General features: G+C 39.6%; 1 protein-coding gene across 2 annotated transcripts in view; it reads right to left on the bottom strand.

The window, feature by feature from the left end:
* Nucleotides 1-9,163: 9,163 nt before the first annotated feature.
* The window catches only part of YWHAE (tyrosine 3-monooxygenase/tryptophan 5-monooxygenase activation protein epsilon), a 153,683-nt gene continuing 148,918 nt past the window's right edge, over nt 9,164-13,928 (bottom strand). For both annotated transcript variants that reach the window (XM_053706245.1, XM_053706246.1), the window contains one exon: nt 9,164-10,491. In XM_053706245.1, the coding sequence (XP_053562220.1) occupies nt 10,439-10,491 (53 nt within the window). In that variant the 3' untranslated portion in view covers nt 9,164-10,438. The remainder of the gene's footprint in view (nt 10,492-13,928) is intronic.

Below are 13,928 nucleotides of genomic sequence, written 5' to 3' on the forward strand. Positions count from 1 at the left end.
GGGAAGAAATAACAAGATGTACAATTGGAGCAAGGAACAGGGGGATAATTCGTCCCAAGTAATATGTGAGGGGAGGGAAAGGGGTCGTGGGTCAACGCAATAATATTGAATCTACTAATGTATGCAAAGAGTGATCAGGTAATATAGAGAAAGGGTGGTTATTACCAAATCGTCGACTGATCACTATATTCAGTCAAGGAACGAGTGTGAGAACATGAAAAAACTTACATAGATATTCAAAGAAAAGAAAGAGAATGATAATGAAAATTATGAGAATGATCAGTCTAAGGTGTGAAATCAGATCGGATATGATGATGGGGATATGGGGAGTGGTACTATTGTAGATGGAGAGGGAATGGACAAGATATATAACCGGGCATGTAAAAATTAATTGATGTATATGAACAAATGTAAAATGTACAAATGCAAAATGTAAGTAAGGACACTAAATACAGAGAAATAAATAATATATAATTATAAAGACTTGCCATCAATCAGAGGCATCCAGAAAGAACTATGACCCTAGAAATCGACAAAGGTACTGAAAATAAATCTACGAAAGGACAATACATATTGCAAATAAGGGAAGGTGAGAGGGGTTAATGATGAGGTGCATCAGTGGTGGAGTGTAAATGGGAAATAATAAGGGCTAATTCATAAGGACAAAGGACAAGATACATGTGTATCCACCATATGGTGATATGGGAGAAAAATAGATAAAAAAGGCGAAAGTGCATGGTGGTTAGATATGTGCACATATGCTCTGGGTAAGGGCAAGAAGCACAAAAGATTAGATAATATATACATAAAGGGCATGATAAGGTGTGGAAACACATAGGACATGGGACAGTGGTGGCGTCTATAGGGATAGGATTGCCTATAGACGCCACCACTTGCAAATGGATGATTAACCCCTTAATGCAAAAAACAGATTGACAAATGAAAAACGTTTTTTGATAGTCACAATAAACTGCCACAGCTCAACTGTGGCTTTACCTTCCTCAATAAACTACTTTTAAAGCCCTTTGATCCCTTCAGAGATGTCCTATACCATGATGGAAACTGCTGGGGAAAGCTGGATGTCTGTCTGTAATTTTAAGTGCGCAACAAAGCGCTAAAATAGGCCCCTCCCACTCTTACTACTACAGTGGAAAGCCTCAGGAAACTATTTCTAGGCAAAAATCAAGCCAGCCATGTGGAAAACACTAAGCCCCAATAGGTTTTATCACCAAAGCATATATAAAAACGATTAAACATGCCAGCAAACGTTTTATATTGCATAATTATAAGAGTCTATAGCTCTCACAGTAAGCCTGTTACTTGTCGCTATTAAATCACTGTATTTAGGCTTAACTTACATTAATCCGGAATCAGCAGCATTTTCTAGCAATGCCATCCCTAGAAAAACGTAAAACTGCACATACCTTATTGCAGGGTAACCTGCATGCTATTCTCCCTCTGAAGTTACCTCACCCCTCAGACATACGTGAGAACAGCAGTGGATCTTAGTTACTTCTGCTAAGATCATAGAAAACACAGGCAGATTCTTCTTCTAACTGCTGCCTGAGAGAAAATAGTACAACTCCGTTACTATTTAAAAACAATAAACTGTTGATTGAAGAAAAAACCAACTATATTACACCACTTTCCTCTTACTACCTCCTATGTTGAGGGTTGCAAGAGAATGACTGGATATGGCAGTTAGGGGAGGAGCTATATAACAGCTCTGCAGTGGGTGATCCTCTTGCAACTTCCTGTTGGGAAGGAGAATATCCCACAAGTAATGGATGATCCGTGGACTGGATACACTTAAGAGAAATTTCTTTACACTACCTTCAACTGCTTAGTGGAAAACCAACCGGATCTTAGATCATTTTTGCTAAGATCATTAGTATCGGGGCAGAAAAATAAGATGTCTCCTCCTAGGGATTAAGTGACTGATGATTTCTCCCTGAGAAAAATAGTACTCACTGGCACCATTTTAAAATAAAAAACTTCTTGATTGAAGAACCTAAACACCTCACTTTACCTCTTCCTATCACTAACACAGGCAAAGAGAATGACTGGAGGTGGAGGGAAGGGAGGAGATTATATATATATATATATATATATATACACAGCTCTGCTGTGGTGCTCTTTGCCCCTTCCTGCTAGCAGGAGGATAAATCCCACAAGGATGAAATCCGTGGACTCGTCATATCTAGTAAAAAAAAAATAAGCTTAAGTGTAAAGTTTAATGACTTAAAATGCCCATGTTTTTATTAGTATATATTTTGTCATGTGAAACGGTTCATGCAGTAATAGCTACAGAAAAGCTATAAAAAAAAACAAAAAAACAGAAGAAACAGAATTTATGTTTACCTGATAAATTACTTTCTCCAACGGTGTGTCCGGTCCATGGCGTCATCCTTACTTGTGGGATATTCTCTTCCCCAACAGGAAATGGCAAAGAGCCCAGCAAAGCTGGTCACATGATCCCTCCTAGGCTCCGCCTTCCCCAGTCATTCGACCGACGTAAACGAGGAATATTTGCATAGGAGAAATCATATGATACCGTGGTGACTGTAGTTAAAGAAAATAAATTATCAGACCTGATTAAAAAAACCAGGGCGGGCCGTGGACCGGACACACCGTTGGAGAAAGTAATTTATCAGGTAAACATAAATTCTGTTTTCTCCAACATAGGTGTGTCCGGTCCACGGCGTCATCCTTACTTGTGGGAACCAATACCAAAGCTTTAGGACACGGATGAAGGGAGGGAGCAAATCAGGTCACCTAGATGGAAGGCACCACGGCTTGCAAAACCTTTCTCCCAAAAATAGCCTCAGAAGAAGCAAAAGTATCAAATTTGTAAAATTTAGTAAAAGTGTGCAGTGAAGACCAAGTCGCTGCCTTACATATCTGATCAACAGAAGCCTCGTTCTTGAAGGCCCATGTGGAAGCCACGGCCCTAGTGGAATGAGCTGTGATTCTTTCAGGAGGCTGCCGTCCGGCAGTCTCGTAAGCCAATCTGATGATGCTTTTAAGCCAAAAAGAGAGAGAGGTAGAAGTTGCTTTTTGACCTCTCCTTTTACCAGAATAAACAACAAACAAGGAAGATGTTTGTCTAAAATCCTTTGTAGCATCTAAATAGAATTTTAGAGCACGAACTACATCCAAATTGTGCAACAAACGTTCCTTCTTTGAAACTGGATTCGGACACAAAGAAGGCACGACTATCTCCTGGTTAATGTTTTTGTTAGAAACAACTTTCGGAAGAAAACCAGGTTTAGTACGCAAAACCACCTTATCTGCATGGAACACCAGATAAGGAGGAGAACACTGCAGAGCAGATAACTCTGAAACTCTTCTAGCAGAAGAAATTGCAACCAAAAACAAAACTTTCCAAGATAATAACAATATCAACGGAATGTAAGGGTTCAAACGGAACCCCCTGAAGAACTGAAAGAACTAAATTGAGACTCCAAGGAGGAGTCAAAGGTTTGTAAACTGGCTTGATTCTAACCAGAGCCTGAACAAAAGCTTGAACATCTGGCACAGCCGCCAGCTTTTTGTGAAGTAAAACAGATAAAGCAGAAATCTGTCCCTTCAAAGAACTTGCAGATAATCCTTTCTCCAAACCCTCTTGTAGAAAGGATAGAATCTTAGGAATTTTTATCTTGTTCCATGGGAATCCTTTAGATTCACACCAACAGATATATTTTTTCCATATTTTATGGTAAATTTTTCTAGTTACAGGCTTTCTGGCCTGAACAAGAGTATCAATGACAGAATCTGAGAACCCTCGCTTTGACAAAATCAAGCGTTCAATCTCCAAGCAGTCAGTTGGAGTGAGACCAGATTCGGATGTTCGAACGGACCTTGAACAAGAAGGTCCCGTCTCAAAGGTAGCTTCCATGGTGGAGCCGATGACATATTCACCAGGTCTGCATACCAAGTCCTGCGTGGCCACGCAGGAGCTATCAAGATCACCGATGCCCTCTCCTGATAGATCCTGGCTACCAGCCTGGGGATGAGAGGAAACGGTGGGAATACATACGCTAGTTTGAAGGTCCAAGGTGCTACTAGTGCATCTACTAGAGTCGCCTTGGGATCCCTGGATCTGGACCCGTAGCAAGGAACCTTGAAGTTCTGACGAGAGGCCATCAGATCCATGTCTGGACTGCCCCACAACTGAGTAATTTGGGCAAAGATTTCCGGATGGAGTTCCCACTCCCCCGGATGAAATGACTGACGACTCAGAAAATCCGCTTCCCAATTTTCCACTCCTGGAATGTGGATTGCAGACAAGTGGCAGGAGTGAGACTCCACCCAATGAATGATTTGTCACTTCTTCCATCGCCAGGGAACTCCTTGTTCCCCCCTGATGGTTGATGTACGCAACAGTCGTCATGTTGTCCGATTGAAACCGTATGAATTTGGCCTTTGCTAGCTGAGGCCAAGTCTTGAGAGCATTGAATATCGCTCTTAGTTCCAGAATATTTATCGGGAGAAGAGATTCTTCCCGAGACCAAAGACCCTGAGCTTTCAGGAGTCCCCAGACCGCGCCCCAGCCCACCAGACTGGCGTCGGTCGTGACAATGACCCACTCTGGTCTGCGGAAGCTCATCCCCTGTGACAGGTTGTCCAGGGACAGCCACCAACGGAGTGAATCTCTGGTCCTCTGATCTACTTGTATCGTCGGAGACAAGTCTGTATAATCCCCATTCCACTGACTGAGCATGCACAGTTGTAATGGTCTCAGATGAATTCGCGCAAAAGGAACTATGTCCATTGCCGCGACCATCAAACCTATTACTTCCATGCACTGCGCTATGGAAGGAAGAGGAACAGAATGAAGTACTTGACAAGAGTTTAGAAGTTTTGATTTTCTGGCCTCTGTCAGAAAAATCCTCATTTCTAAGGAGTCTATTATTGTTCCCAAGAAGGGAACTCTTGTTGACGGAGATAGAACTTTTTTCTACGTTCACTTTCCACCCGTGAGATCTGAGAAAGGCCAGGACGATGTCCGTGTGAGCCTTTGCTTGTGGAAGGGACGACGCTTGAATCAGAATGTCGTCCAAGTAAGGTACTACTGCAATGCCCCTTGGTCTTAGCACCGCTAGAAGGGACCCCAGTACCTTTGTGAAAATTCTTGGAGCAGTGGCTAATCCGAACGGAAGTGCCACAAACTGGTAATGCTTGTCCAGAAAGGCGAACCTTAGGAACCGATGATGTTCCTTGTGGATAGGAATATGTAGATACGCATCCTTTAAATCCACCGTGGTCATGAATTGACCTTCCTGGATGGAAGGAAGAATTGTTCGAATGGTTTCCATTTTGAACGATGGAACCTTGAGAAACTTGTTTAGGATCTTGAGATCTAAGATTGGTCTGAATGTTCCCTCTTTTTTGGGAACTATGAACAGATTGGAGTAGAACCCCATCCCTTGTTCTCCTAATGGAACAGGATGAATCACTCCCATTTTTAACAGGTCTTCTACACAATGTAAGAATGCCTGTTTTTTTTATGTGGTCTGAAGACAATTGAGACCTGTGGAACCTCCCCTTGGGGGAAGCCCCTTGAATTCCAGAAGATAACCTTGGGAGACTATTTCCAGCGCCCAAGGATCCAGAACATCTCTTGCCCAAGCCTGAGCGAAGAGAGAGAGTCTGCCCCCCACCAGATCCGGTCCCGGATCGGGGGCCAACATCTCATGCTGTCTTGGTAGCAGTGGCAGGTTTCTTGGCCTGCTTACCTTTGTTCCAGCCTTGCATTGGCCTCCAGGCTGGCTTGAGAAGTATTACCCTCTTGCTTAGAGGATGTAGCACTTGGGGCTGGTCCGTTTCTGCGAAAGGGACGAAAATTTGGTTTATTTTTAGCCTTGAAAGACCTATCCTGAGGAAGGGCGTGGCCCTTACCCCCAGTGATATCAGAAATAATCTCTTTCAAGTCAGGGCCAAACAGCGTTTTCCCCTTGAAAGGAATGTTAAGCAATTTATTCTTGGAAGACGCATCCGCTGACCAAGATTTTAGCCAAAGCGCTCTGCGCGCCACAATAGCAAACCCAGAATTTTTCGCCGCTAATCTAGCCAATTGCAAAGTGGCGTCTAAGGTGAAAGAGTTAGCCAATTTGAGAGCATGGATTCTGTCCAAAATCTCCTCATAAGAAGAATCTTTATTGAGCGCCTTTTCTAGTTCATCGAACCAGAAACACGCTGCTGTAGTGACAGGAACAATGCATGAAATTGGTTGTAGAAGGTAACCTTGCTGAACAAACATCTTTTTAAGCAAACCCTCTAATTTTTTATCCATAGGATCTTTGAAAGCACAACTATCTTCTATGGGTATAGTGGTGCTTTTGTTTAGAGTAGAAACCGCCCCCTCGACCTTGGGGACTGTCTGCCATAAGTCCTTTCTGGGGTCGACCATAGGAAACAATTTCTTGAATATAGGGGGAGGGACGATAGGTATGCCGGGCCTTTCCCATTCTTTGTTTACAATATCCGCCACCCGCTTGGGTATAGGAAAAGCTTCGGGGGGCCCCGGGACCTCTAGGAACTTGTCCATCTTACATAATTTCTCTGGAATGACCAAATTCTCACAATCATCCAGAGTAGATAACACCTCCTTAAGCAGAGCGCGGAGATGTTCCAATTTAAATTTGAATGTAATCACATCAGGTTCAGCTTGTTGAGAAATTTTCCCTGAATCTGAAATTTCTCCCTCAGACAAAACCTCCCTGGCCCCCTCAGACTGGTGTAGGGGCACTTCAGAACCAATATCATCAGCGTCCTCATGCTCTTCCGTATTTTCTAAAACAGAGCAGTCGCACTTTCGCTGATAAGTGGGCATTTTGGCTAAAATGTTTTTGATAGAATTATCCATTACAGCCGTTAATTGTTGCATAGTAAGGAGTATTGGCACACTAGATGTACTAGGGGCCTCCTGTGTGGGCAAGACTGGCGTAGACGGAGGGGATGATGCAGTACCATGCTTACTCCCCTCACTTGAGGAATCATCTTGGGCATCATTTTCTCTAAATTTTGTGTCACATAAATCACATCTATTTAAATGAGAAGGAACCTTGGCTTCCCCACATACAGAACACAGTCTATCTGGTAGTTCAGACATGTTAAACAGGCATAAACTTGATAACAAAGTACAAAAAACGTTTTAAAATAAAACCGTTACTGTCACTTTAAATTTTAAACTGAACACACTTTATTACTGCAAATGTGAAAAAGTATGAAGGAATTGTTCAAAATTCACCAAAATTTCACCACAGTGTCTTAAAGCCTTAAAAGTATTGCACACCAAATTTGAAAGCTTTAACTCTTAAAATAACGGAACCGGAGCCGTTTTTATATTTAACCCCTATACAGTCCCTGGTATCTGCTTTGCTGAGACCCAACCAAGCCCAAAGGGGAATACGATACCAAATGACGCCTTCAGAAAGCCTTTTCTATGTATCAGAGCTCCTCACACATGCATCTGCATGTCATGCTTCCCAAAAACAAGTGCGCAATAGAGGCGCGAAAATGAGGCTCTGCCTATGATTAGGGAAAGCCCCTAGAGAATAAGGTGTCCAATACAGTGCCTGCCGGTTATTTTACATAATTCCCAAGAATAAAATAATTCCTCAAAGCTATGAAGTATTAAAAATGCTTATATATCAATCGTTTTAGCCCAGAAAATGTCTACCAGTCTTAAAAGCCCTTTATTCTTATGTAATAAAAATGGCTTACCGGATCCCATAGGGAAAATGACAGCTTCCAGCATTACATCGTCTTGTTAGAAATGTGTCATACCTCAAGCAGCAAAAGTCTGCTCACTGTTTCCCCCAACTGAAGTTAATTCCTCTCAACAGTCCTGTGTGGAAACAGCCATCGATTTTAGTAACGGTTGCTAAAATCATTTTCCTCTTACAAACAGAAATCTTCATCACTTTTCTGTTTCAGAGTAAATAGTACATACCAGCACTATTTTAAAATAACAAACTCTTGATTGAAGAATAAAAACTACAGTTAAACACCAAAAAACTCTAAGCCATCTCTGTGGAGATGTTGCCTGTACAACGGCAAAGAGAATGACTGGGGAAGGCGGAGCCTAGGAGGGATCATGTGACCAGCTTTGCTGGGCTCTTTGCCATTTCCTGTTGGGGAAGAGAATATCCCACAAGTAAGGATGACGCCGTGGACCGGACACACCTATGTTGGAGAAAAGACGTTTTAAAAAGGTGTTCTTGCAACAGCTTTATACAATGAACTCATATCTGCTGCTTGCCTGAGCACATTTAAAAAGGGACAAAGGCTTGTTGCCACATGTCCATAGCACCCAGACAGAAATTACAAGTATCTGGTTGGGGTATGTCACCAAGGGGAGCTGAATTTAAGGATTTGACTTCCTTTCCTGCACAGTTCTTGATACAAAAAACAGAATTTATGTTTACCTGATAAATTTCTTTCTCCAACGGTGTGTCCGGTCCACGGCGTCATCCTTACTTGTGGGATATTCTCCTCCCCAACAGGAAATGGCAAAGAGCCCAGCAAAGCTGGTCACATGATCCCTCCTAGGCTCCGCCTACCCCAGTCATTCTCTTTGCCGTTGTACAGGCAACATCTCCACGGAGATGGCTTAGAGTTTTTTAGTGTTTAACTGTAGTTTTTCATTATTCAATCAAGAGTTTGTTATTTTCAAATAGTGCTGGTACGTACTATTTACTCTGAAACAGAAAAGAGATGAAGAATTCTGTTTGTATGAGGAAAATGATTTTAGCAACCGTAACTAAAATCGGGCCATTTCCTGTTGGGGAAGAGAATATCCCACAAGTAAGGATGACGCCGTGGACCGGACACACCTATGTTGGAGAAAAGACGTTTTAAAAAGGTGTTCTTGCAACAGCTTTATACAATGAACTCATATCTGCTGCTTGCCTGAGCACATTTAAAAAGGGACAAAGGCTTGTTGCCACATGTCCATAGCACCCAGACAGAAATTACAAGTATCTGGTTGGGGTATGTCACCAAGGGGAGCTGAATTTAAGGATTTGACTTCCTTTCCTGCACAGTTCTTGATACAAAAATATGAGTATGCAGAGTGAATACATTGTGTACATGTAAATCATTAATATGAAGAACTTTACGATTCATAATGAAAAATTAGATTCAGTCTGAAAAAAAATTACTTTATGTTCGCTTTTATTTATTTTTAAGAAGCCAAATTACACTGGTATTTTCCCACTGAATTTTTTGAATACTACACCACTTTGAGGGAACCCCCCACCCACTTATGTTATAACCCCCAAGCAAATTATAAACTGCTAAATAAAATTACACATTTTGGCAGATTTTTTTTTTTAAAAACTCTTAAATATCTATCAAACAAGCTGAAAACGCAACTTGTTTAAGTTAAGTTATCAACACTATCTGTATTTTAAGAAGCAATGACTGTTGAGCAAAACATTGTGAATCTGGTATTGAATTATTGGTGTTAAATCTCAAGTGGTGGAAAGAAAACAATTAAAAATATACAGGTCCTACGTTGACTATCAATACAATACATTATACACAGACATCAATAAGAATAAGAACAATCAGGTAACAATAATATTTGGCATTTTTAATTTAGGTTTGTTTTATTTAAGTTTAATGTTAATTCCATGCTGTGTTTTCAGTAAGAACAATTACAGATCCTGTATCTGTGGCTCCAGTCAGATATCCAGTAGTACAAATTAGCTTCAAGTTACACATACTGAACGAAAGATAAGTTGAGCGAGAAAAGGAAGGGCAGGAGGGGAAAAGATAGAAAAACAAAAAAAAATTTAACACGCATGCAGGCTATTCAACACCAGCTCCAATGCTAACCTGCTCTGAGGAGGGAAAGTAAAAAGGAGGCAAGAATGAATAAACACGGATTGTTGACATGTTACCAGCACCAATTTTCAGCAACATTTTTTTTTGCACAGTTTGAAAACACTGACAGCAAAAACCACTACAAGGACATTCTGAAGCAATCTGCAACATCAAGCTCTAACCACATTTTAAACAATAGTATGAAATTCAATTCAAACATAAAATAAAAAAGCCACCACACAAGTCTACAGTGCGATTGACTCTGGTCTGCCCTAAGAAGTCACTTCTTGTGTGCTCTATGTGTTTCTAAGAGGTTACAGTGCTGGATAGCACTGAGACAATCTAATGCTGAAAAAGCCTTTATGCAGTCCTGTTAGTGTCTTAATGAACCTAAGATGGCTGGCAGCAGCAAAATCCACAGTCATTCACTCTTGCCTTTTTAGAATTCTTAAACTGTGTAAAAATGATACACCCAACTGGGCAGGAACATAAATCCTGAGAACCAGTGAAAAAGTCAAATTTTGAGGGTCCTCAGAGTGAGACGGGATATTTGGAAGGAAGGGGATGTTGGTTAGAGAGGGTCTCTTCTTGGCTTTTAAAGGTCTCACTGATTTTCATCTTCCACATCCTGCAGTGCTTCTTTAGTCTGTTCCTCACCTGTAAAAATGGATAATGGGAGGGGAAATATTACAATTAATAAATGAAAAAAATCCCAGCTATTTTGTAACCTAAACATTCCATTTAAAAAGTATAATTAAAATCTCTACACACACTTTTTTTGCTTTAATGCTGAATACATACATACATTTTACTCAAATTAAAAGTATAACTTTCAGTCAAATAGATCCCTTTACTGTAAGCAAAATAAATCCATATAATAACTGAATAGAAGGTTAGCTAATAAAGATCAACAAGAATCTGAATGGAGGTTAAAACTGCTTTACCCATCTACCTTGCATTTTTTCAGGTTTAAAATCCATTAAAAATCATTTTGGTCCGGTTTCAAGAGTCACTCATACCACAGATTTCTATATGGTCATTTCTGGGATTGGTTAAAGTGTGTATGATTAACAAATTAGATGTAAACCTTGAAAATTAAAACTAGAATTAAAATTTAACAAATGTTCTGCAGTCTCATTTCTCATAATTACACTAAAAACCTTACTTATTGTTAGAGACTAAGTGAATTACATATGCAAGATTAGAATATGGCACTGATCAGTAATGTAACAGCGAGGGGAGAAGCTGCAAGTTGGGGGTCAGAATTTTTATTTAGGAAGTGGTTTCAAGTAGAAAGAAAAAAAAATATAAAAAATATTTTTCTCTATTAAAATGGTTGGCACTTCACTACAAAAACCAATACTTTGCAACAATTAAAAATTTGAAATGTCTATTATGTATTTAAAAAACTATAAAAACCACTCCCATAGCTCTATTGGTAGACACACACCCCACAAGCATAACAAAGCTTATTGGTTTTTAAAAAGCAGGCAATAGAATTTGATATAAACCAATTTACTGGTTATTAGACACAAACCATGCACATAGCTTACATTGCACATAAAATTGAAGCATATGTGCTACATTTATGATCATGCACGTTTGACATTTTTGTTAGGACATTATTTCAACTATGGATTTTTAGAAAACTCACACAACAAATGTGTAAAATCTACAAATATATTCAGCTTGGTGCCAGAAGGTACTAAACACAATATTGAAACCCTTTGCATTACCATCTTAAAATAAATAAATGTTCATTGATGATTTGCCAGAACTCACTGCTACTGGAAGTCCGTAGCTTTAAAAAAAAAAAAAAAAAAAAAAAAAACACAAAAAAAACACCCTCCACACCTGTTTTTTCCATTTGGGTGCATTAAATCGTCCTGCGCTTTAAGCGCCTTGTCAAACATGAAGCATACTATTTTATAAAATATGGAGCCTCCCATTATTCCTTTTCACTTGGGCCAACAGAAACAAAAAATAAATTTATATACAAAAAGGCAACAGCAGAAACCCAAGGAATAATAAATAAATCTAGCCATCACCAGTGATAAAAATCCAGTTAAGTATAAAGTGATGCATATTTTTAATAAAAATTAAATGTTACCCACGTGTAGTTTTAAAAAAGGGAAATGTAGTTTATAACCTTGCTAGGTTCAGGGAATCTTATGGCTTTACTTTGATTATGTTCCAGTGCTACAGAATTTGGAGGTGCTTTACAAGTAAAAATCGTGTATCACTTCCCCATGGGAAGCATATAAGCATACCAAATCCTGTTGTTTTTTTAGGTATGGGTGGAGTGTGTGCTTCTCATAACAATTACGGTTTCACAGACTTCCAGTAGGGGGATGTCTCTCCATTCTACATTACTTTCAATTGATTGGGTAACTTAATTTTAATTAGAAAAGAGGAATGCAGAGAATTTTTTTTTATATATATATATATATAAAAAAAAATGAAGGAAAGCACTCTCTGGTCTTTTAGTGAATATTTAATAAATCAAGCGTGACGTTTCGGGGTGACACTCCCCTTCCTCGGACAAACAAAAACTGCATTCAACTGAAAATTTAAACAAAATAAGCCCCTCCCCCAATGAGAAAATTGTGCCAAATTTCACAAATTTCAAAAACAGTTGTCATGGTGATCCTCAATAAACAAGTACTGGCTATCTAGAGCCTAGTGCAAAGTGCAATAACAGAAGAGCTCTGTATACATAAAACATTACAAAGAGCATTTGATGTGAACAGTTAAACATGAGACATACATTCATTATCATAATGTGCTGAATTATAATGGCATCACAACATTATCATCTCAAAATCGTGATACATATACATCTATCAAACATCTACCCCCTACCACCCTGGTTGAGGTGAACTTTACATAAAATGTGATTAGAGCAGTGTCTAGTGATTCATAGTGTTAGCATCAAACAACCTGGATGGGCACCAGATAACACAAAACATCCACGGACCGTATTTGAGTTGAAAAATAAAAATCAAAGTTCACAGAAACATCCCATTCCTTACGATTTACGTCTATCTAAACTGTGTTACTAGGAGTAGTTCAAACTCTATCAATCTAATCAATGTTTAAATACCTGTTCCAGTATATTCAGTTGCAGCACTGAGTTGTAGCGGGGGACACGCTCCTCACGGCCATGCCGTGACGTAAGCACTAAGCCTCATTCGGTTGTTAGTTGCCATAGCAACCATATACACAGTTCAGCTTGTGGAAAGATATTACGATCGCCACTTTATTCATAGATGGCCTATCACATATTACAATTTACTGGGGCTAGTTCAAACTCAGTTATAATTAAATGGTCCAGTCTATATGGTTGCTATGGCAACTAACAACCGAATGAGGCATGGCGCTTAGTGCTTACGTCACGGCATGGCTGTGAGGAGCGTGTCCCCCGCTGCAACGCAACTGAATATACTGGAACAGGTATTTAAACATTGATTAGATTGATAGAGTTTGAACTACTCCTAGTAACACAGTTTAGACGTAAATCGTAAGGAATGGGATGTTTCTGTGAACTTTGATTTTACTCAAATACGGTCCGTGGATGTTTTGTGTTATCTGGTGCCCATCCAGGTTGTTTGATACTAACACTATGAATCACTAAACACTGCACTAATCACATTTTATGTAAAGTTCACCTCAACCAGGGTGGTAGGGGGTAGATGTGTGATAGATGTATATGTATCACGATTTTGAGATGATAATGTTGTGATGCCATTATAATTCAGCACATTATGAGAATGTATGTATGTCTCATGTTTAACTGTTCACATCAAATGCTCTTTGTAATGTTTTATGTATACAGAGCTCTTCTGTTATTGCACTAGGCTCTAGATAGCCAGTACTTTTTTATTGAGGATCACCATGACAACTGTTTTTGAAATTTGGCGCAATTTTCTCATTAGGGGAGGGGCTTATTTTGTTTAAATTTTCAGTTGAATGCAGTTTGTTTGTCTGAGGAAGGGGAGTGTGTCCCCGAAACATCACGCTTGATTTATTAAATATTCACTAAAAGACCAGAGAGTGCTTTCCTTCATTTATATACATATCTGCTAGCACCCTGG

This window comes from Bombina bombina, chromosome 3 (genome assembly GCF_027579735.1).
Source record: "Bombina bombina isolate aBomBom1 chromosome 3, aBomBom1.pri, whole genome shotgun sequence".
In the NCBI taxonomy this organism is placed as follows: Eukaryota; Metazoa; Chordata; class Amphibia; order Anura; family Bombinatoridae; genus Bombina; species Bombina bombina.